This window comes from Dermacentor variabilis, chromosome 8 (genome assembly GCF_050947875.1).
Source record: "Dermacentor variabilis isolate Ectoservices chromosome 8, ASM5094787v1, whole genome shotgun sequence".
Taxonomy (NCBI): Eukaryota; Metazoa; Arthropoda; class Arachnida; order Ixodida; family Ixodidae; genus Dermacentor; species Dermacentor variabilis.
In genome coordinates this window covers 95392811-95418638 of record NC_134575.1, presented here as the reverse complement: position 1 = coordinate 95418638, position 25828 = coordinate 95392811, and the positions used below count along the sequence as shown (strand labels likewise).

Genomic DNA, 25828 nt, shown 5'->3' with positions numbered 1-25828 from the left:
AATAGCTGGGATAGCGGCGCTGTGCTTTGCTTCATAAAAGGTTTGAGGAAACAGCTTTTTTTCCTCTGCAGAATCATTGTCTTTCGTGGACAGAATGAGCGGGATCGTTTGATATTCCCCATATTATTTGTGATACATTTCCTAGTTAATGTAGCTCATGATGGCACCCGCTTCAAGCTAACCTTGACCCTATGACACTTATATGTCGACGCTAAACACTCGTAGCCAAACTGAAGTCCCGATCACGAACTACAAACACAAAGATACGTTGATTCTGCTACTGGAATCATGCCGCATAACGCGGTTCTAACTATCCATCATTGTTCCAATATATTTTGCCTCAGACTACGACGCAATACGGCCGATGAGGGCAGCATTGCCATCGTTGATATTTGTTATCACCTGCAAGCCATGACAGTCTGAGTTATATCCTTTGATTGTTTTTACGTTTGCAAACCTAATAATAATAATACTTCCGCACTATCGTCGTTCAATAACTGCCATAGCGCAAATTCGTGTGCAACTCGGATGCGCGCCGCCCACGAAGTGGCCATCATAGGAACTCGGTGTGCAGGTTGCATCACAATCCTATGTCAAAGAAGAAGAAGAAGAAGAAGAAGCAGATACGCTGTAGCCTGTGCCTCTTCACTGCATTTGACGATGCGCAAGAAAGAACAGAAGACCAAGTGGCCTTTGCTAAAGAGCGGGGCGATGTCGCCCCAGGGGCCCTCGCTTATCACAGGGGGGGAAGCAGCGGGCGCCCTCCCTCAGGTTCCCTCCTCTGAACCGACGCAACCCTCGACAAGTGCCGATGACAACCCTTGGCGACGGTTCCTGGCGCTCGGAAAGGGCCTGCCCACCGACACCGGCAATGCGGTCGCGAGTTCTCCGGTGCTGGTAAGTCTCGCAACACGGACCTAGTGGCTGTGTACTCACCTTCACTTGAAAACGGCGCGACGCTAGATAAGTACCGAGGAGGAAAAAACTTTACTTAAGGTCAACACTAAGGCCCAGTAAAGACGAGCGCTTGCTCCGCTAAGGCCCGTTGTTGATCTGCCGAGTCCGAGTGAAGCCGAGGCAGTGGCCGCTCCCAACTAAAAAGTTTTACTGATTCCATTTATGTGAAAGCGACCGTCGTATAATTACAGTGTCGCAATGTTTTCCGTAGGTAACCACCTTCCTCGTTTCTCCGTGATATGCAGCATTGAAAAGTAGACGCTAGATAGTTTGCTGGTGGCCGGCACATGAAAAATAATGTATAGAGCCTTAGGAGAAGTTTAGAGGACATGGCCTAAAATTGACTTCTCTGCTAGCCCAGCTTTACAAGCATGCTTCTAAAAGTGCATGAACGTGACCACACAGTGGAGTACGAGGCAGGGCATGACAAATAGGCATGACACAAGATTATTCCGTTCGCACTACTAGATCATTTCATCGTGCCTTACTTGTCCTATGCTGCATCGGGAAGTCATGTATTATACGGCCAAAACCAGTATCCTCATGAGTACACGACACCATTGGTATCGTGCCTGCTTGGAACGCTGTGCCTGTTCGTTATCATTGCCACAGAAGTTACAGACTCAAGCCGCGTTCAGGTCTAGCGGTTTCGTCCGTTCCCTATCTACGGCGCATGCAAGGTACGCGCGCGTCAGACAAGGGTCTACAGAGACGCGAAGTGTATTTGGCTGCAAGTTTTACTTCCACGTACCTAAACACTTTGCAAATGGAAGCGCTCACTTGCCAGCAAAGCGCATGCGCAGAACGCAACGGGCTTGCTTGAGTCCTGCGTGGGTATGTGATACTCGAAAGTTTGCGCGTGTTCCTGTCGCACCTAAAAAAAAAAAAAAAGAAAACTCCGCGCGGAGGCCTCGCGAGATCTCGCAACAGGCAAGATCGCCATTGCAAGATGGCAGCCAAGCGTTGACAGAATGAGTAGGGCAGCTCCGCGCCTTCGTTTTTTTTTTCTTCCAAAAAACGACGACTTGCGTTTGTTGCGAGACGTGATAAAGCACAACGCCTTCGAGCACAACGTGCAATATACAGCGCGGTTGGCGGAAATCTTTGTGCGCTTGTCAGAGGCCAGACAAAAAGTGTTGAACTACCGCAAGGACTTGCTGCTCGCGCAGTATGCAGACAGGGATAGAAGCTTCCGCAGGTAAGTCACTTTGTCGGTTCACGTCAGTGCAGAGCGCCACATCCAAACAGGAATGGACAGTGCAAACTTTTCTTTTCCTTGGTGCCACCTCTTTAAAGTCCGGACCGAGGAAGAATACTCTGAGCTGGACCAGCTTCATGAAGAAATAATCACCATCGCGAATCAGAATGGTTGTGAAATACCACTGTCCCAGAAGTCACCAGTGAGTTCCGGCAGCCGAAGGGCATCCACTGCGGGACGACGTGGAGGGGCACGTGCGAGAGACGTCGCAGCGGAGGCATACGCTATAGGGCGAGCCTCGGCAGCGATGCCGATTTAGGTGCAAAATGTAGGCCTGTGCCATTAGGTTTTTTCTTGTATCGGCTCTTTTCTTGGTTTTTTCGTCGACGTCCTTGATTTAGACGCGCTTTCCTCGTGTTTAACTGTTTCTATTGGCGCGAGTTTAGGCGCTGGTGTAACAACGGCCACCCAGTTGTCCGCGCACATTTTAATCGGATGCGAGCATGAGGACACCGTCCCGGAGGAACATCCACTGCCTCAACTCGGCCCTGGCGATAATCTGCCTCAGCTTATCCCACGTTCGGCCACAGGGAGCCGTCGGGCGTCCCTCTGGAAAGCGCTAGCAGCCCGTTTCCCCAACTAGTCAGTTGTAATTTATTGGCTGCTCGTATTCGACGGCTGGTCTTTCAGCAGATGCTCTTAACGAGGCAAGTTGACTCAACGAGCGGTTCACAAGGGAGCTGCTCAGTAAGTACTTTGGATTGAAACCTAGCTCCCTATCGAAATCTACCTCGGTTTTGTGCGCTATATGCCGCGTTAGAGCTTGCGCAAGCAAGCTTACGTGCAACATTATTTTTCATTGACATTGTTAGAGACTTCCTCAATTTACTGTTTCCTTCATCCATTGCCTTTGCAGGCTCACACACGGAAACGCTTTAGGGCCCTTTCGTTGCTTTTAGTCAAGACAACCGCTCACTCATAGCGCCTGTTCTTAACTTGTCTGGAGAAGGCTCGCAGCACCAGTGGCTCCTTTCAGACAGGCGCCGGCAACGGATAATACGCGTTTCAGCATATTTTTCTACTATGAAACGATGGAAACAGCAAACTAAACGAGTTTTTAAAGTAGTATCAAGTTCTCTGCGTGTTCTACAAAGTGCAGTCACCTGCCTTGCAACGCTATACCGTAAAGGCATTTCAAGCTGTTTGTATTCCGTTTCCGCAGTCAGCCCTCCATGATTGGTCAAACAATTTTTTGGGCCACTGCCACTTCACCTGACTGTCACGCGACGTGACGAAATCCGTGAAAGCTCTCAGTCTGATATGACGTGTACACACTCAGTACCACGATTACACCAAACAAAAGAAAAAATATTTCCAATGCTAAGCCTTTTTCAGCATTAGGCCTCCGCTATTAGTGAAAAGCCTTCGGGCGGCGCTCACTTCGCCTGTCTCTCACGCGACGTCAAAAAACCACAAGAACACGCTACGTCAAACTGACATGTACACATTAAACATGCATGATTGTGCCGAACGAAATAGAATATTTTTCTTAATAGCCAGAGACTGTCTCAATGCGAAAGGAAGAGAAAAAGGCTGCCCACCGATCGGTCTGGCACTTGCTATACGGAGCTGCTGGGTAGAATGAATTTTTCTATTTGCGCATAATTTAAATTTTCGTGTAGCACTACCTCGTTGTCGAGCCCTTCTGGCACGTATGAAACATCGCTTTGGCAACTCTTATTCGCAAAACACGCGTTTTAGACTCCAATAATTTTGGTTGTAGCGGCCTTGGTCAGTGACAAGACGATTTTGGTCACCATGGTTTTATAGTTCGCAATGCCACAATGGCAGTGTGAACGAGGAACACGGATGAGTAATTGTCAATAAGATTTTCACGTTGTCAGTGACCAGAAGTCTTTTTTTATATTTTAGAACATGCAGCATCACCGGCGTAATTTTCACCGATGTCCACTATGTAAAGTTCAGGAATGTCGACGGTAAACGTGTCTGTACAACATACTGTAATTCATATTGCAATTTATGTACGTGCGGTCAGTGGAAGCTGCAGTCAAGTATCACCTGAGCCTCAACCCAAGTTCTACTAAACGAGAACATTGCGAATAAAAGAACACCGTATGGTTTCTGAAACGTCAATAATCTGGGTAACATTACGATGCCTGACAAACAATTTTCGTTGAAATCTTCACATTGTCCTGTTTTGTAGTCTCCGACTGTGTCGCTTCAACTTGAACAAGAACGCGCCTAATTTAGTGGACACCCGCCACGTAATTCGGTTTCAATTTGAAATAATTGCTGGAAGCAGTGTTTAACTTACCGGCGTTCTACTCTGGCGGCGGGTGCGTGCGGTGGGGCCGCGCGGGCCCTCTCTCGACAGATCTGCAATGTGGACAGTGCGGCAAATGACGATAGCTTCGTGTGCGCCGTGTTTTCACCTCTTAGTTCGCGCTGAAAGGAGAGGCAGCGCGAAGGTCAGTTCGCTCGCTGTTGCCGCGCTTGATGTTTTGTGCGCGTGACACCATGCTTGTTAATTTAGTTACTAAGTGAATGTTCACAAGCTTATGCGGTCGTAAAGCTGCTATGCTTACTTCGTGTAGCCGTCTACCCATTTGCTGTCGGAATCGATGCTTCGCCTTTCGGGTGAAACTGCGGCTTTTCTTTTTTGCACGGTTTGGAGTTGAGGTGTGCTTCAGGAAGCAACGCTGTTAATGGAAGGCTCGATAAAGCGCCCCCTTTTATGATCATTGCGCAGCCTAGAGCCAGGTGCATGTGCAGATCCATCAGCCTGAGAGCCAACCAATATCACTGGTGGTACTCCTGCAATCTTTTGGTCGCTTTCAACCGCTCTGACGCCGTGCTTTGCATTCAAGTTATAAAATGACAATTCCCCTGGCAACGTGACCCAGATCTGGAGGTGGTAGATTATGTGGCAGCGGCAACTTCCAATATTGTCTTCGGCATCTGCCGTGCCTGGTTGGCGCCTCGATTGTCCGTAATGTTCCTTAAGAAGCAAAATGGACTGACTCCTCTTTCCGATTCCGGTCACCGGTTAATCTAGCTAGCGGCTCTGCGCTGAGCTCGGGTACACTTTCTGTAGCTGCTATCTACACGGGGCTCCTCATCATGGCAATCGAACGCAGTAGGAACCAGTTGAATGTACTATAAGCGAGTATGTAAAGGTAAATCTAAGGCATGTAGCACGCTTTGTGTCCACGCCCTGAGGTGTCGGCACCGTCAAAAGCTTATAAACTCATTCTGTTTGAGTTTGGTTTCTTGCACGGCACAGGTGACCTCGTGAGTAAGGAACCTGTAGGCCAAAGATAGACTAGACTGGCGCAGTAAGCGGTTAACTTGAGATCGCTTGAAGATGCCTTGGTTGCGCGTTGATATATACTTGGATTATAGTGATGAGGATCATGATGCTAATTATGGAATTTGCCGCATGAGCACGTGCCTGTGTCCACTGCATTGCCGTTCGAAATCGAGAATTTTCGAAAGGCAATTTTATTGCTGGAAATTACGAATTCACAGGTGGGATGCATGAGACGTCAGGACGCAGCGCACGCACCTTTTCTTTATACTCGTCCGTCTGTGCAGTCCTTCTTTTCCCGTCGACTGCACACCAAGTAGCGGACCATTTGCATTCAAGCGACTCATCGGAAATATCCCTTTGTAATTTGTAGTATCTCTTTGTCACTAACTCCCCACTCCCTCATGTAATGTCTCAACAGAGACCTTTGAGGAAATGAATGAATAAATAAATAAATAAATAAATAAATTTATTCACATATTTGGCAGGACATACCGAAGTTGGCTGGCACAAGGTCGCCCCGGGCTTTGGTGTCACCCAGCAGTACCGGAGGCGCCACTACAGCGGAAAGAACGCCGGATATCGTGGCGTCACCACTTCAGTTGGAAGGCGTGTTTCTGGCCAGCTCCACGGGCTTCACGGCGCAAAGCCCCAGTTCGACCCAGTGGGTCTCGCCGCACCACAGTGGCTGGAGCCCCGGGCGAGCAACGCAGCCAGCAACCGCTACTTCGCTGCTTGTACGTTGCATCATGCACTTGCGCAGGGCTCAGCGAATGCAGAATTTCGTTGAACAGCGGTTTGCAATAATAGGCCGTAAGCCGGTTGATAACCCCGTGAAATACAATACACTAACCCACTACTCCCCCTCCCCCCCATTACCTGAACCATACTCATATTCTTAAACGAAACGTATAGTACTCGCCTGTACTCTCTACCAGTACTAGCCTGTAGAGCAGAAGGACAGCAACGTGAAAGGAGAATGAAGATTGCAGGACCCCCTTTATAGTAATAAAAAGAACAAGCTGTGTGTTAAGAGATACAACGCTGAAGTATGATAACACCGGGAAATGCTGGCAATGAGACTGTATAGGTGAGACTTAGAAGTTCTGTTCCGCAAGTCATTAAGGTGCAGATAAGTTTAGCGGTGGTCAGTGAAAGTAGAAGAATGGATCACCGGGAGATGGGTGCACGTACTCGCGAGTGGCAAGAGAAAGAAGCAAGGACAGTATGAAATTTCCTGGCGTAGGATGGCTCTTGCTAGTGTCTTGGAATAGGCTTGTTCCGTTGAGAGCTTATATGGGTGTTGTTCGCAGTTCGCACCTCAACAATATAGCTTCTGCGTATGACGAAGCCTCCTTCGCCTTGAAGGCATGGGCAATCCCGGAGGTAGCATTTGGTCGTACACATGTGCTGTTCTCAGACATTTCTGAGAATTTTCCAGAACTCCTTACCGAGTCTCCTCCAGAACATATCGGGAATGATTATCATGACTTCACCTAATGCGAACTTAACTGCATGAACCGCGACTAGGAGCACACAAACACGGGTAAGAGAAGAGGGCAGAGCAACAATTCTGGCGCTAAATTTCGAACTGATGTCTTAATAGAATGAACAATATATGTAGTACCTAGTGAATATGGGAGCCGTACGTATACCCTGAATAGTCGACTCGCTCGTTCGCAGTAAAATTGTGCTAAAGGGTAATACATGGCGTGTTGCGGCTCGAGGTAGCGTTTAGGCCAGGAATTTTCCCGGGACATTGATGAGTACGGCCGGCAGTAGAAATGAAGTAAAATTGGTATATTTTACATTATTTACACTGGCTACAGATCAGAATGCCCACTTCGTGTAGCACCATGTTAAGCGTCTGCGTTCACACCAGGGCACGTCAGTACACCTCTCTGACTGCACCAAAGGACTGCGCTTTTAATACAGTCGTCTAGCATAGGAGACTAGACTAGCGAATCTGATGACTGTATCTTGACCAACCGCAATGGTCGAATCGGTCGCGATATTCCTCCCATGATGTCACACCGCTGCGCCTCCTATGTTGCACCTTCGCCCGCGCATATGGCGCAAGCGCGTAACAGTCGTGAGCAACCGAGGTCGAACCTGTTCCCACGGTACCTTCGACGTTGGCCCCTTTAGTCCATTAGTTTAGCTTGTCAGGATCAGATTTAGGTAGAGTGACCTTCGTGACAGTTGTCTCTTCGAATTGAGCCCCTCTGTTTGCGCGTCGCAGACTATTCCGTATGGTACGTTGAATTTTCACGGTTCCTGTTTTCGATTACGCTTTCTCTTGGATCGACGCCAGTTATGTTCCATTTAAAAGTGAAGATAGAACCTAGCAGTTTTTGTGACTTTTCACTGCGCAGTAACGATCATGGCCTTTGATATTACACTGACGTCATGGGTGAGGCGGTTTGGAAGTGCAACTTAGGGTAGTGATTCTAGCCTTAACTTTCCCTATTAATTGGTCAGCACTCACTTCCGACGAATAAAAAAGTAGAGTGGTGAGAAAATGCGACGCTGACACACACTAGCATCTTTTACTGTATTTATTGTTTGTGTCAAAGTATACTTATCAGACAAGTTTTATAACTTTGGCGTTACTTGAACAGTAACACACACACGCATATATATATATATATATATATATATATATATATATATATATATATATATATATATATATATTCACCCAAGATGATTTGAAATTACGCGCGCAAAGAGCCTCCTGCGTATGTCCAGTTGTTTACTGCTACCCGCGAAAGACAGCGGCAGTGAAGCGGGCAACACGTACAGTTATTGAAGTAGCACCACTGAACTGTGCGTTGCAATATATATATATATATATAATCATGTCTATACTTTATATAGTGATTGGTTGGCGCACTTCTATGTGAATTGCAAATTTGCTTTCCAGCCGCATCCTCCGCTTGCCTTTGTAATGATTACAAATGATTTGTGATTGATTAGATAAATGTAAACCAGGTTGAGATATGGAAAACGTGTGCAATTGTGCCTAGGCTACATAATTCTGGAAAGCTTTATAAACGGCTTAAAGGAGATAAAGCTCGCACTTCGTTTGTTCACTTACATTTGTGTACGATCGCGTCTGCAAGATTTGAGTGGCAGAGCAGAACCTATTGTTAAATGTTTAGTACAAATTTGGGAAAGATAGGCCTTCCGCCCCGAGTACGTTTTAAATCTGCTTACTAAATGCATTTTTGTCGCCTTATATTTTGTCGTACACAAATTAGTCACATGTGTGTCCTATCGCCGGAAACTGAATATGTATATCATTATTTTTTAAGAATGCTCGTAGTTCACCTATACTGAAGCATTTTTATTGAACTCTATGTAGGATCGGTACACACCGCAGGCTCTTGCCTGCGGTAACAGATACCGAAATATATTGTTTTCAATCTCTTGATTATTCATTTTATCCATCTGAGTCAAATCCCAAGGGAATGTTTTCCCCGAACACCAGTCATTTGTGAAAATGCAACCAAAATAAACTTGAGCACTTTTGCCGAAGAATGCTTTAGGATACTTCGGTGCTAACAGGACTCCGCGCGCAGAGCTCACCATCGTCGCCTACTGGATATGTCGTTGCCGCCGGCTGTGCTACCAGTGCCAGAGATTCCGAAAAGACAAAGACTTGGCCGCACCTGAGTCTGATGTGGCTTTCGGATGGCACCTGGTCTGTCGCTGTAGCAGCGGCCTCGGTGGTGCTGCTGGCGATCATGTTCCTGTACGCGGCGTGGATACTGAACGGGGTCCGTGCCGTCCGCAAGGAGCAGCGCTTCTCAATGACGGTGTGCAGCAGTGATGACTGCAACCTGCACGCCATCAGTCTCTTGGACGCCATGGACAGGTACCCGGATGCGCCTTTTTCTAGGTGCTTAAATGGAGACTAAACGGTAACACTGAAACAGCCTCGCGCGATGAATGAATCCCACATTGCAAACAGGCAATCTAGACACTTGTTCTGCGTAAGGAACTCGCAGAACGAGATTATTTGCTACGGAAATCTATCATGTCACGACAAGCTAGGCCAGGAACTTTACGGTGTCGTCGCCACCTATTTTTTGTTGGTGCGCCTGTTGTGGCGTACGGAACTACCTCTCTCGTTAGTCGTGGCTGTTCTTTTGCTGTTGCGCAAGCGTGCTCTACTATTACGGCCTAACTTAGTCTTTCTGAGTGTACCTTTAGGTAGCCCATTAACTACCTTCGAGAACCATTATTTAAGTAAGCAGGTGGATTGCGTGCGGAATATTGTGTCGATCATTTTTGGCGAACATGACAGCACTAAGTGCCAAAGGAAAGCGACCAAAAAGAAAAAGGAATCCCATACTCGCCATGCGGGCTTTTCATCTCCCGAATTCACTCTTCCTGACGCCACCAGGGCCATGCGCGTCGCGTCGCCACTGCAGAAGCTCTTGGTCGGTCGGTCGGTGAGTGATGACAGCGCCAGCATGACGAGAGGCGTCTGTGTGCTATAAGCACGGAAGCTCACTATGCACCACTGATCATTCCGCGAATCTTCCATCCTGTTGGCGTTGTACGTTGGGTGATTGGAGGCTATTGTGCGGCGCGGCACGCATTTGGTGAGAGTACGCGGCGAGGAGGAGAGAGCGCCTGTGTGGAAGGTAACGGAGTCGAGCGCGATGGCGCAGCGGCGGCGTAGTCTTTCATCGAATACCTTAAGCATTGCTACTGCGCATCATTTCTAAAGTTATTGCGGCTGTGTTGTACTGTACGCTGGTCATTAGTGGTCATTATACAACAAATTTACGAGTTATGAATAATGTAGGGGCCTAAATTACTCGTAGCTCCTTCAGTTAGACTGTCGAGTGCGAAAATACCGTAACACATGGATTTTGTCATTCCAAAAAGCGATGCGATGTAAGAGGATATTAGCTTTCAGCGGCAATGCAATATCTCAAGAATATGTTTTCGTTGTGCATTCTCCATTTTCTGACAGATTTTGTTTTCAACATTTCTCGCAAATAGCAGCGCCATGTCAGTCTTGCGGCAGAAACTATAAAGTTTATAGGCTTGTTTACTCAAATTACTCTACTGGAAAAGTTCTTAAAGTGCATAAGGGTTAGTGTTTAGGTACCATATTTTTTTTCTATAACGTCTACATAAATGCGGTGCAGCTGCTGTACAGATACATGTAGTCACGAGCAGTCAGTTTTCAGTGCACCAATTATAGTATAAGTTAACGTCCTAACGTGGCTTCTCTGCAGGACGCGTCGCCTCGAGCATGGCGACCTCGATAAAACCCTATTAGTTTGTGACTATTGCGTTATTTTTGCTTTCGCGCATTCCTTGTCATAATATCTGTTGGAGCAAAGAAAGAACAGCGTTAAACTTCCCAATTTTAACCAAATGCTTTGAGCACGAAAATTTGTGCTCCTGGGTTCGCTGATATCATCGAAACCATGTTTAGGGCCCTTACAGGGAAGCGTCCGACACACTCTCGCTAAGCGTGTCAAAGTGAAATTTAGATCTTACAGATTAGATTCTAAAGACTCGTATATTTAGGATTCTAAAATTGGAAGGAGGCGCAATGATAATTTTTTGCAATATTTACATATCATTTCGCGTCATCACATCGGTTTATATACATGTCACCGATGTTGGCGAAGACATTCCTGTGTTCAAGGTGCACCAAATGTATGAGTTGAACCGGCACCTGCGCCTTTTCGCGTGCCAAAGGCTGTCGGCTGGCATAGGAGGCTTGGTGGGGTGCGCCTTCAGGACAGGTTGTGACGAAAGAGCGACTTTACGTTGTGTAAACGTTGTGACCACGTTTGCTTTTTTTGGCTACCAACATCGTCAATGACGCCTAACCGCGCTCATACTCTCCACTGTTGAATACTTGGAAGCGGAGTTACGGTCTATGGGTCTTCAGAAAGAACGAACGACGATGCTTGACGAGGCATCGGTTCGTCGTAGCGGTTCAGCGTATTGAGGTGGAAGAGCTTTTTTTATCAAAGATAAGCAGTGTCTTCCACGACTGATAAGTTGATGTGGAATATTCTGCAGTTGACTTAAGGTCATTGCTATTATAGTTAATGGCAAGCCCTAGATAAAGGGCTGCGGTTGCTTACTTCAACACATCTACCAAGCTGTTTTCCTTCTGTGTTAAGGTTGCCGGGATAGTGACAACAGTTTGGGAATCGCTGATATCGGTGCCCTGCGTTGTAAAGAGGAGGGGCTGCTTTTTTCATCTGATGAGGCTTCGACTGACTGACTGAAGACTTGATGCAGTACATTCAACTGCTGCAGCTCACGGTTTCATGTTCCCACTCGCCGAAACATTAACACAAGAGTCTGCTGCTTCGGAAAAAGGGGTGGCCAAAAAATTTGCCTTCGCCTTTTTGATTGGCCAACGTGACTTGAAAGTGAATGCCCCTTTCTGGTGACACCGCTGCGATACTTCGTCAGCTCTGCGATGGGTGCAAAGCACGTACAAATGGCGCGACATTCATGGCGTGAGCTGTAGCCTCATAGACATAACGTACCACGGGCTAGTATAGGGAGGACACATTTACCGTGACCTCACCAGTGCAGCTGCTGTGAAATGGCGTCAACCGGAACCGGTTGAATCGAACGGAGTATGACATGCAGTAGTTTTCAGGCCTGGAATTCGAATGAAGGAGGTGTATCAGAGGTTCTCAGCCCCGTAAGTGCCTGCTGGTTCGGGAATCTCACCATCGGGATCCCTGGGCACGAAGACTAGTGCCACTTTATGAAAGCTGCACGAGCCAAGACCGCTGACGAAGAACGCCAGTTCGAGTTTCATCTTCTGTAGAGAAGCCTATGTTTGTCGTCGTAGCGGCCGGTTGCGTCCATTCTTCTTTGTAAAGCAACTTCAACGACACTTGGTTGGAGGTTTGGTGTTCGCGGTGTGTCACAACAGGCGTTCAATTCGAAAGTGAGAAATATTTCAGCCATTCTGATAACGGTGTTCGGAGTGAAATCCAAATTAAGAAGGCACCTGTGCATGCATGCAAAACGTCGAAGCACAACAGCCAGTGAGCAACCAGAAGGTGAGAAGCCACAGTCTTTCTTGCTCACATTGCGCTTGGGCACATTTCCGGCTAGATTTAATTCACAAAATTAATGAACTGAATACACGTGGTGCTACCTATATTTACCCATATTCCGACCATTGCAATCCATTTTGAAAATAGGGATATTGAGGTTATGCTGAAATTATAAAACAGCGAAATAAATAAAACGCCGAAGCGCAGTGTTTCCACATAATCTGCCATTTGTTATTTTGGTGTTTTTTGGTGCTCTTTTGGCGTGGCTGGCCCTTGCGCCAATAAATACCACACATCCTCACTGTGGTGGTACATAGCCGTGCCGAAAAATCTCGCATGAGACGTATACCACATATCATTAGTGTCGTATGGTCATATGAGAACACGTTTCATACGCTTTATACGAGAATATGGGATCATAGGAGAATATGGGATATGTGGCATGCGTGCCATATGCAGGAAAGAGACCACGAACTTTTTGGAAGACTTCTTTTACTTAACGTTTTCGGCTGGTGAACCAGCCTTCGTCAGAGTACAGTGGCAAGAGGTTCGTCGTCTCTTTCCTTCCTTTGGTACGTCGGGTGCTGCGTGCTGAATTTTAAAGAAAACTATATATATATATATATATATATATATATATATATATATATATATATATATATATATATATATATATATATAGAAAGAGAGAGAGACAGAGAGAGAGAGAGAAAGAGAACTGTCTTATGTCTACGCAAATGTAACACGAATACAAGCATACAATGCTTATGCCATTGTAACGCGATGGCACAAGTCCGACACAAGTGTGAAACGTCCGATTCAGCTTCACACAAATCGATAATTGGTTTTTTTAGATGGGAAACACGTGTCGGTTTTCGCACTGCACATACCTACCACCAATCAGTACAAGCTTCTCATTCGCGTTACGCATCGCCTGACCGGTCAGTCAGTGTTTGTAATCGTCGGTGCCAGTTCAACTAGCAGAATCTGCCGCCGTTACACGGGCGTATGAATAAAGGAGATGCACCGAATCTTGGTAACAGCTTCAGAGTGCGCGAATGCACACTTAGATACATGCAGTCATGGACATGACCTTTTAAGAAAGAAGCTACCCCCCCCCCTAACCCTTGGCTCACTTTTGCTTGATAGAGGTTCACCACTGCTACTCGTAGATCGCCGCATTCTTCTGCGAACACCAATCGGCTTGTCTTGTGTTGGCTGCTATTCTACATAGCAATGACCATGTGCCTACTGAACAAAATGCAGAGCCAGAAACGACACTCACTCTCTGCCGATGGCTCACACGTGTCGTGTTTCGGGCTTCAGCTCCTGGCTGTAACGTTCACCGCGCTTCTCGCAGCTTGTGGCCACCGGGCGTTGCGTTTCTTTCCTCTTCGCGATTACGAGCCCGCATATACGATCACATTCTCTGCATCGTGGTCTTCGTCTTCAGAGTTTCTCTTTAACCCTGTGCCGTCTGCCACAAGGTCGGTGCAACCGTGCGACGACTTCGAAGGGTTCGCCTGTGGCCGCCGCGAGCGTCCGCCAGCGCTACGCAGCTTCCAGACGCGACTGAAGCGCCACTGGCACGTGGTGGACGCGAACCTCATGCTCACAAGGGGACCCAACCAGCCGCCGCGCTTCGCCGCGTCGCGCAAGGCGACCGCCATGTTGCGAGCCTGTCTCTGGCAAGGCTCCCTCCGTGAACGGCGACTGGGAAGGCAGGTTCGTACAACATGCATTTCTCTCTCTCTCTCTCTCTCTCTCTCTCTATATATATATATATATATATATATATATATATATATATATATATATATATATATATATATATATATATATATATATATATTGTCACAGTCGGTAATGTGGAAAGAAGACGACGCTGATGGTGGTCTTGGAGACGACGAAGAAGTGTTTTTAGCAAGATCGATGCTCTACGCTTGTTGGCTCAGCCATTAAAAGCTACCTGTAAATAGACGAACGCTTCTTCCTTCCCGTAACATCATTGGTGGACGTGCGGGGTAATCGAGCAAGACGGAGCTCCGCAGCGGACGTAACCTGGCCGCCATGTCTTCCGAAGGAGAAAGTTCAACCGCGGCCCCGTCGTCGCCCCCGACAGTCATCCTGGCCCAGCCTCGCGACCCTGGCATGTTTTCCGGGATTGACAACATTGACGTCGATGACTGGTTACAGAATTATGAACGGGTCAGCGCATACAACAGGTGGGATAACACGCTTATGCTGGCTAATGTAATATTCTACCTCAAGAAAACAGCACGGGTCTGGTTTGAAACACATGAAGAAGAGATTACGAGTTGGGACCAGTGCAAACAGAAGCTTAGGGATTTGTTCGGCAAACCCGTCGGCCGCCAACGTGCTACAAAGAGGGACCTTGGGACCCGTGTACAGACGTCCACTGAATCGTACGTGGCCTATATCCAGGACGTCCTCGCTCTTTGCCGCAAAGTAGATAACAATATGGCAGAGGCAGACAAGGTCAGCCACGTCTTAAAGGGCATCGCGGACGACGCGTTTAACCTGCTTGTTTATAAGAACATCACAACGGTGAATGAGATCATTAACGAATGTCGCCGCTTTGAAGACGCGAAGAGTCGCCGCATAGTTCAACAGTTTATGCGCCTACCTAATACCGCAGCTTCGTCGACGTGCGAAGACATTTGTCCACCGCGTGAGCCCACCTCCTCCGAGAACGTCGTCCGTATCGTTCGGCGAGAAATCGAAGCAGCGTCTCCTGCCACGCCTGTGACGCAGTGCTTTGACGATTCCCGGCCGCTTGTGTCACTCATTCAGTCGGTCATTCGCCAAGAACTTGCGAATGTAGGTCTTCCATCCATCTGCTCCGCCAGCCGTCCTGACTTTGCTTCGTCTGCTGCCTCTGCCCCTGTTCACCGGAGCCAATACGGTCCGTATCCGAGCTATCGCAACCCGGCCGAATGGCGCACCCATGACGATAGACCCATCTGTTTTTACTGTGGACGTGTGGGCCACATCTCTCGCCACTGTCGAAGTTCCTGGCCAGCCCACTCACGACCAAGCTTTCCCGCCTACCGCCGCTCCCCACTGAATCCTCGCCCGCCATCACTCTCCACCGAAGTTGAAGACGCACCTGACAACGCTCCAGCCACCGCGACCAGCCGATCGCCATCACCACATAGTCGCCGCTCCCGTTCGCCCCAGCTGCGTCGCTCTCCATCCCCAGCTTACCGTCGCCGCTCTCCGACGGGAAACTAACTGGGGCAGCTCCTGGAGGTGACGCTGCTCTAGAACACCGGCCTGAAATTCCTCTGCTGACCCTGCCTACTAATCGGAACCTTCTGGACGTGGACGTGGATGGTTTGCCCGTTACAGCACTCATTGACACTGGAGCCCAAATTTCCATCATGAGTGCGGAGCTTCGAACGCGCTTGAAAAAGGTACTTACCCCTGCTCCGACTCGACTGCTCCAGGTCGCCGATGGTGGAACTCCGGCTGTGCTTGGAATGTGTACTGCTCGTGTCAGTGTCGCCGGTCGCCACACGTCCGTTTTGTTTAGTGTGCTTGAACGTTGCCCTCACAATGTGATCCTCGGACTCGACTTTTTGTCCGCCCATTCTGCTCTGATTGACTGTTCCGCCGGTGTCGTACAACTTGACTTACCCCTACCTGTTCCCATTGACCTTCCTGCTCAAGCTCCAGCTCAGCTTTGTTCCGCGGATTTTATACGCCTGCCATCTCTTGCAGCAACCTTCATCCCTGTTTTAGCCAGCCCACCTGTACCTGATGGAGACTATGTCCTCACTCCCGCGACGTCAGTCCTGCTCTCTCACAATGTCTCCTTCCCACACACCATCGTTTCTGTTGCGGACTATCAGACATGTCTTCCGATCCTAAATTTCGGACAGTGCCCGCAAGTAGTTCCTCGAGGCATGTCTCTTGCCACGTTGTCACCAACGCACGAGTGCCACATTTCTGCTCTATCTGTTGCGCCGTCTTCGACCACTGCTCATTCTGCGCCTTCTGCATCAGCCCCGACCGATGACTTTACAAAGATGATTGCACCGGACCTCTCCACCCAACAAGCCGCACAGCTCCGTGGCCTCCTCCAGTCCTACTCCGACATTTTCGATCTGAACGATCGCCCTTTGCGTCAAACTACGGTCGTGACGCATCGGATAAATACCGGCGATGCAGCACCTGTTCGCAGACGCCCATACCGGGTGTCGCCCTCTGAACGACAAGTTATCCAGAGCGAGGTTGACAAGATGCTTGCCAAAGGGATTATTGAACACTCTTCCAGTCCGTGGGCGTCCCCTGTTGTTCTCGTCAAAAAGAAGGATAACAGCTGGCGATTCTGCGTTGACTATCGTCATCTAAACACGATCACCAAGAAAGATGTGTATCCACTTCCCCGCATTGACGATGCTCTGGATTGTCTCCACGGTGCCACTTATTTTTCATCTATAGACCTTCGCTCTGGATATTGGCAAATTGCCGTGGATGACATGGACCGTGAAAAGACCGCATTCGTCACACCAGACGGCCTATATCAGTTCCGAGTAATGCCATTTGGCTTGTGCAATGCCCCGGCGACCTTTGAACGGATGATGGACATGCTCTTGCGTGGTTTGAAATGGTCCATCTGTTTGTGCTACTTGGATGACGTCATCGTCTTCTCTTCAACTTTTGCGACGCATCTTGAAAGACTTTCATCTGTTCTTTCTGTTTTTCGCACCGCTGGCTTACAGCTCAACTCGTCCAAGTGCCACTTCGGTCACCGCCAAATAACTATGCTCGGACACCTTGTCGATTCGTCAGGCATTCGCCCCGACCCCGCTAAAGTTCATGCTGTGCAGAATTTCCCTGTACCAACTTGTGCCAAAGATGTTCGCAGCTTTATGGGCCTTTGCTCTTATTTCCGCAGGTTTGTGGAAAATTTCGCCCATGTTGCCCGTCCCCTGACTGACCTCCTGCGGAAAGACGTTCCTTTCTATTGGGGCTCTGAACAAGCGTCTGCTTTCTCGCAGCTCATCACGCTGCTTACTACACCTCCTGTTCTCGCCCATTTTGACCCCTCCGCTCCGACAGAAATTCGCACTGACGCCAGTGGCTACGGAATCGGTGCAGTTTTAGCTCAACGCCAATGTGGGCACGACCGCGTTATCGCCTACGCCAGTCGCCTCCTCTCTCCCGCCGAGCGCAATTACTCGATTACTGAGCGCGAGTGCCTCGCCCTCATTTGGGCGGTGGGCAAGTTCCGACCCTACATATATGGACGACCATTTACAGTTACAACCGACCACCACGCCCTTTGTTGGCTTTCCTCCCTTAAGGATCCCACCGGCCGCCTCGGTCGCTGGGCCCTACGGCTGCAAGAATACACCTACACTGTGGTCTACAAGTCGGGTCGTCTACATCAGGACGCCGACTGCCTGTCTCGTCATCCCGTCGATGTACCGGACGGTTTAGTGGATGTCGCACCGATCTGCGTTCTTTCCCTCTCAGCCTTGCAAGACATTGGCGCTGAACAACGACGCGACGAGTCGTTACGCCCCATTATCGAACGCCTGCTCTCTGCTCCGTCTGACCCATCCCTTCACATGTTCGTACTACAAAATGGCATCCTGTATCGCCGCAACATGCACCCCGATGGGCCCGAGCTCCTAACCGTCATTCCGTCTCATCTGCAAACGATTGTACTGCAGCAACTGCACGACGTTCCCACCGCTGGACACCTTGGCGTCACGCGGACCTATGACCGAATTCGGCGACGGTTTTTCTGGCCGCGTCTCAACCGCTCCGTCCGGCGCTATGTTGCCGCGTGTGAGTCGTGTCAACGCCGAAAAAGACCAGCTGTGCCTCCTGCCGGACTGCTGCAGCCTTTGGATATACCGGCCGACCCTTTTTTTCGCGTTGGCCTTGATCTCCTTGGACCATTCCCTATATCCGAGGACGGAAATAGGTGGATTGCCGTCGCTACGGACTATACAACTCGCTATGCCATTACTAGAGCCCTACCGACCAGCTGCGCTACAGACGTCGCTGATTTCTTGCTTCACGACGTTATCTTGCACCACGGTGCACCTCGTCAACTTCTCACCGATCGTGGCAGATACTTTCTTGCCAAAGTCATAGACGACCTACTTCGATCATGTGCGACTAAACATAAACTTACTACCGCTTACCATCCTCAAACTAACGGTCTTACCGAACGCCTGAACCGCACATTAACGGACATGCTCGCAATGTATGTTTCCTCCGATCACCGCGACTGGGACATTGCTCTACCATTTGTCACGTTCGCCTACAATTCCTCGCGCCACGACACAGCTGGCTATTCACCCTTCTCTCTCCTCTTCGGCCGTGAGCCGACTTTGCCTTTCGAGACACTCCTCTCGACCACTCTCGACTCGCCAACAGAGTACACTCGGGATGTAATAGCCACAGCGACCCAAGCACGCCAGATTGCCCGCATTCGTCTGTCTGCTTCCCAGACACGCCAGAAGTACCGTTACGACAAGCGCCATCACGACGTGAACTACGAACCAGGCGCTCTTGTGCTAGTATGGTATCCAGCTCGGCATGTTGGTCTTTCCGAGAAATTGCTCTCGCGATACTATGGCCCTTACCGCATCCTTCGCCAGGTGACCCCTGTCACATATGAAGTGTCTCCGCTGAATGCCACGGTGCCTTCACCCCTCTCTGACATCATCCACGTCAGCCGTCTCAAACCTTACCTTTCTTCGACCGATGAGCCGCACCAATCAGGTGCTTTTTCCGACGGGGGTGATGTCACAGTCGGTAATGTGGAAAGAAGACGACGCTGATGGTGGTCTTGGAGACGACGAAGAAGTGTTTTTAGCAAGATCGATGCTCTACGCTTGTTGGCTCAGCCATTAAAAGCTACCTGTAAATAGACGAACGCTTCTTCCTTCCCGTAACAATATATATATATATATATTATATATATATATATATATATATATATATATATATATATATATATATATATATATATATATATATATATATATATATATATATATATATATATATATATTATACCGACATGAAATTCGGGATACTTTCTTGTTGGTATGTCACGCATGTAGTATCTGACACTTTATAAATATATGCAGAGTTATTCAAAAGTTACGATTTTATAGTGGAAACTAATATAAATATCGCGAAGGAACTATTCTGCACGAAAATGAGAAGCACGCAGATTACAAACGTTTATAGAGCAATTGCTTACTGAGAAATATTCGTTTGAAGTTAAGAAAACACATCAATCCAGGTACATGAGCAAGTGCCCCATAACGACGACGAAACCATTTTCGGTTATAAGTTCTGCGAGTTCTGCCTACATACATTATTTCACTTTTGGACTGTGATAGCGACGTATCGTAAGACAATTTCTCGTTTGTGTTTACATAAACATGCTCCCGATATATCAGGAATTAAAATGTCCTTGCGGCGTCTTAAGATTCACACATTCCAAAAGTGTGACAGTTATTCACATGAAGAATTACCCGGGCTTCAATGCCTTCAACTTGTTTCCCTCCTCAATCATTCATGCGGCGTCCTGTTCTTCCTATACACATACGTCGTATGTCAATTAATCTTGTAAATTCCTCCAGTGGACCACTTTTTATAAATCCGGCGCGCGCGCGCGCGCGTGCGTCACCGTCCGTCATGGTTCGATTTCCGTTATCTGCAATGCAAGCGCAGCACGTTCAGATCTTTCAGTGCAGATAACACTATCGATACACTTTGGCGTCTTGCAACACAGTCTGACAACCTAAGGTAACCTAGCCTATGTTGGTAACTGCTTGCTTTTGATTTGAAACACGAAATCGGCCGCGCGAGAAATCGGCAACTTCTGAACAGTCACTTTGTCACAATTTCCCACGGGTAGACGTACCTTTCTTTTGAGGCAAATGGCGGGTGAGTAACGTATAGAAACCCGTACCTCTTAGAAGTAAAGCCGGTGGTACGTACACAATGCGGCTTATTAGGAGGCAGAAGTGGCGCGCACAGCGAGGTGCAAGACATCACTGAGCTTTTAAAAGTAAATCGCCGAGTCAACAACCTATGAGCGTTTGTTTCCATTGACTTTTTTTATTATTTTCCGTGTCAAGAGCGCTGGACGTACCAGACTGGGTGTTGTTTCTTTACTATAGATAAACTCTGGTTTTCAAACCAACCTTTTCGTAGACTTGCCATTCGAGGTTTTGTGAGGCGTGTCAATAGAGGTAGATATTACCGTATTACTTTTTCTGTGATAAATTCGGCACATCGTTATGAACAGAAATATTTTCTTTCATGCATCACCGTATTAAAGGTTTTCGGTTAAATATTCCGTGCCGGCTTATCTGTCAGTGTTAGTAATTTCATACATTATAAGAATTAGCGAAAGAACTCTAAGGCCGGAAGCAAGCGGACAGAAAGGCGTTGGTCTATCAACTGATGTTTTTAAGGTGGGCAAAATACGAAAGGCAGAAGGAAAGCTATCGTTGGACAATCAACGCCATTTGCGTCCTTCTTTAGTGTGTTTTCGCTGGGAAATCTTATAATGCTCTCAACGCTGAACCAACAACATCCAGGCTTTAAATTTTATAGTTCGTTGCCACCTGATTCAACATTTTGTGTTTATTGAAGCGATTTCCACAGCTAAAATCCGACTCCTGGCGATAGCTGCATATTAGAGGCATTCGCCTGCTGCTTCGAGTTCTTGTCGTTGCTTCAGGACTTATTCAATTGATGAGAAAGTGATACCGCCATGTCATCGACTGTTCTGGCCACAATATATTTTATATGCAGTGTCCGGTTCCTTGAATTAGCAAATCCGGCTAAGAAGGATGTGCTGAAGGAGAGAATGCGTTCCTTCCCAGAAACCATCTGCGTTTGTTACATTATCGGTGTTATTAGTCTTAGAAGAAACGCCACGGTAATGCGACACAAAGGTGTGACGGTGCATAAAGCCACGAAGGAATGAATCAGGTTGACTTCTAGGGATATTCAGTGTCCCTGCCTCCTATTCTACGTATTCCGTGCGCACATCCCTTACTCCTTTCTAGGCTGACGTTGTGTCCGATATCAGATAACTTACCGTTGTTTTTTTCTTTCCATTTAACCCTCACGATCCTCTTCTATCTTCGGACATTCTTTTATAGCGGCATATTTGTATCCCTAATTTGGATCTTTGACTGGCGCGGTATATCTTATGTTGCAGTTCCAAAGGGCGCTGTCCCAAAAATTAATTCCGCCATTACTGGTGCTGCGCAGGCATGCCAGACATCAACATCCTCCAACAGGCTGTATAAATGTGTCTCGGACTGGCTGTCTAAGTCTATACTTCCTTCAGCGTCAAGATAATAGAAATAAAAGAGAAAGACGAATGGACGGGTATTTAATGGCGGTCTAAATTTAGCATGTGAAAATTAGTTGGCAGTTTCATTGTCACTTAATAAACGAGATAATCAACGTTATTGCTAACTACTGAAAATCATTCAAAAGCAATAAGCTTAAACACCTTTTTTTAACAATACTAAAAAGAAACCTTATCTAAATTTCATCGATTGCTGATTGCAGGAAGTGTCGTGATGACGCTTTAGGTACTGCCAACACGTTTTGGCGACTACTTCACATCACTTTGTTTTGGATCATTTTCACCTCATTAAGCTGTGCTATATAACCCGCTGCAGGAGGTTACCAGCGCTGTAACTATGGAACTTGAGCAATACTATGGCAAGTGAGCGACCATGAGAGTTGAAATACGCTCCATTCTGTGCTTGTGGAGCGTTTAAAGTTTTATGTCTAGAGCGATAGAGAGTCGTCCTCGTTTGTCCCAACTAGCCGGCATTCGCTTCTTCAATCCTTTCTTTTTTACACTTAACTGGTTTACAAGGTGCGTCATCAGTAGTTGACCGACTGCCTGCTCTAAATGTCACCATCATAAAATTATTCTTTCCTTTGATGACTAGAGTACTTTGCCCTGTTGTTAGCTTGGAACTAGCGTCCTCATGGTGGTAAATGTTACACGCTTGCATTTGCGTCGGTAATGCGCGCACTTGTCTTGTGTACTGATGGCGGTTGTCTTGCAACACTACCAATACAAGGAGGCCCAAACTCTTTCCGACAACCTCCTTCTGCTTGTCGAATGGCAGGGCGTAATAATTTATATCTATGTGCGGTGAAATAAATATTCACACTCAAACTACTGCACAGCGTTGCTTATGTAAAAATCTTGGACTGTGGCACACAGCTCGCTGTCTGATAAAGGTATGTATTTTTTTCAATAACATGTAGAGGCTGCTTTTCCCATTTGATAAGCTTCCTTGTAGATTCCCAAACTCGCTGTTTATTTCTTGTAATTTGGCAGGATTCAGCGTAAGCCCACCTTCACTACACGAGAAGTTCTTGGCACTATATATACGTGGCCGTTTTCTGGCCATTGAAGGTGCTATTTTTATCTACGTGTCTACCTTTCTCGGCGACATACTCGTAACTGCATGTATGGTTTCTGGATAGCACTCATTACGTTCTTACAATTATTTCATAATCGAATAATAATAATAATAATAATAATAATAATATATGGGGTTTTACGTGCCAAAACCACTTTCTGATTATGAGGCACGCCGTAGTGGAGGACTCCGGAAATTTAGACCACCTGGGGTTCTTTAACGTGCACCTAAATCTAAGTACTTCATAATCGATGAAGCATAGATATTCTTGGAATAAAGTGGTCGTCTTGCTCCCAACAGCAACACAGAAGCAGCGATGATACATTCAGCGTTGCAGTTTTCTTTTTCGTTTTTTTTTTGCTAGATGCCCGCTGCGACATACCGAAACTCACTGAATGAATACAATTTTCGCACAACGTTTAAACCTCCTGTGTTGCATGGTTCCCTCGGCGAACGTTCCGCCTTCTCAAGGATAACATATCATCTCATCGACATCCTGCCGCAACGTTTCAAAAAAGCCAATACTCTTTCACGAATGTACGCTCTTCGCAGGCCCTGATAGAATTCATGCGAGAACGGGGCTTGTCGTGGCCCGAACCGACAGGTTCTGTTCCTACGTCCAAGGGCCTCCAAGTGCTGCTGGATCTATCGCTCAACTGGGCGGTGGACATATGGTTCCGCTTGACCTTCCTTAGGCAACATACCGGCAACAAGTTCTACTTCAGGTATCCGGTCTCAAACTTTTTTTTGTGGACCATGCGTACTTCTCATTTCAATATTGGATTACCGTCTACTTCGTGTATTGCAACCAATATCCATTAAAAGAAATGAACGCGACTCCAATCATGTGCCCAATACTATGCCGCTTGCATCAACTTAACCTATACTTAACTACACTCTAGCGCTTGCCAGTGTCACATTTATTCACTCGGATCATGAATTCTTTCCGATATTCTATGACGGCCCGAAGACACGTCATAGATATTCCAGGGACGGGCGGTGAGGTGATATTTGAACATCTTATTTTCTCGGCCATACGGTATGCAATATTGTGGTGACATCTCGCGAGTGCTGCGCGAGTTTAAAACAGTATATGTGAGCCTCCGAGACACCCAATGTAGAGGAACGTGCTAGGCCCAAGATTTCAGAGGCAATGTTGCAGATACCGACTCGTTATTCCGATGTGTAAAGACACCAACCAAGGCGAATTGCGACAAGGACAGAACATTTTCTTGCCGCATTTGGTCTCGTCGTAGTTCTTTGTTTCGCATTTTATTATGCTCCTCTCACACGGGCAAACTAAAGTGCACTTCAGCGCGCTCCATAGAGTTACTATACTGACTCTAGAGGACAAGCTACCCATAGGGCCCATGCATTGAAATCGGGAACCGCAAGAGCGCCGCCATGTTGCTACGCGCCGAGGTTGCCAGCTCCTGAGACGCTTGCTAGACTTGGTGACAGTAGTCAGTTTTAATCCGGCAACAGTAGCAGCGTAGCAGCATGGCGTCTCGCTTGTACTGTCGTGATGTGTGCGTGCAGCCGTGTGTTTGGGCTTTATAAGTTGGTTCTTTATTCTATGTTGCGGGACGGTGCGGGTGTGGTCCATGTTGGCCGTACAGGTGGCAGTTATGCAACCGAGGGATGATCCTGTTGAAGTTTCCGGTGGTATGCGGTTTTCAGCGGTCACGCCTGTTGCAGGAGTGTCACTCGACGAGGTTACGAGCTCGAAGCTGTGGTCAGATTCCTCGTTGGCGTTCCGTAATTCTCTTCGCACGGGCGCGGTATGTTGCAAAAGCCGCTTTCGCGATTTATCGTCGCGACGATAGATCGGGCTTTTTTATTATTATAAGCACTGATCCAGTTGGGGTAGGGCACATGTAACCTACAAACGGAAGTCTCAGGAGAGCACCTGAGATTATAATAAAGCAGGCGGCGCAGGAACTCCAGGGCACCCAAGGGACAGTGGGGGGATCAAAGCTCGAAGCAGAACGGTACGTAGGTTGGGGCCGCCGAGGCAGGTGTGTGCCAGGAAGTGTTCGCACAGACAGCTCCCCTGGCAGGCGCAGCAGAGCCTCGCAAGGTCGAGATACCTTAACGGCACCTGCGCCCATCATTTTTCTTTTGCCTCGGTGCAGTGTGCACGATTAAAGAGAATAATATGGAGGGCATCCGGTGCAGTCGCGGAATGCGTCATGACAAATGTAGCTCGCGTCGCCTGGCGTGTGCAGTAATATCAGAGTTGGTTGTGTGAACTTTATGCACAATACGCTTTGTTACGGTACCTTAACGCAATGGGTCTAGAGGACGGTGTTGGTACATTTTTTCGTACCGCCCTAATCCTATACCCCCTACTACAAACACACACACACATACCCCCCTCTTTTTATGTATACATACAATTCCTTGCCATGACGGATCCATAGCCTCCTTTATTTTTGAAAAATAGAGGAGGCTATGGACCAATTGACCAGTTCAAGTTGTCAACTTGTCAGTAACTGTCATAGGAATCACTGTGTTAAACACAATTCCACGATTGGATTGTTTACTTTCATTTTTTGTTGTAACACTGAGGACTACATAGAACTTTATTTTGTATATGTGAGAGAAGTATGTGGATATCACGAGCTTAAGCCAATGTGCGATACACAGACAAAGCAGCTGCTACAACATGAACTGCATTGAGGGCCACACAACACATACGTAATTAAAGGTGCAAAATATAGGGGGAAGCTTCAAAATACGCTCTGTAGCACTGCAAAGTGTAACATATATTGTATGTGTACAATAAATGTTCAAAAATACAATGCATCAA

General features: G+C 47.4%; 1 protein-coding gene across 1 annotated transcript in view; it reads left to right on the top strand.

Moving 5' to 3' along the window:
• The first annotated feature begins 681 nt into the window (after positions 1 to 681).
• LOC142591492 (uncharacterized) overlaps positions 682 to 25828 on the top strand; it is a 40107-nt gene continuing 14960 nt past the window's right edge. Inside the window, exons 1-5 of the mRNA XM_075703821.1 lie at positions 682 to 897; positions 5972 to 6220; positions 9068 to 9363; positions 14035 to 14272; positions 23569 to 23741. Of these exons, the coding sequence (XP_075559936.1) occupies positions 712 to 897; positions 5972 to 6220; positions 9068 to 9363; positions 14035 to 14272; positions 23569 to 23741 (1142 nt within the window). The 5' untranslated portion in view covers positions 682 to 711. The remainder of the gene's footprint in view (positions 898 to 5971; positions 6221 to 9067; positions 9364 to 14034; positions 14273 to 23568; positions 23742 to 25828) is intronic.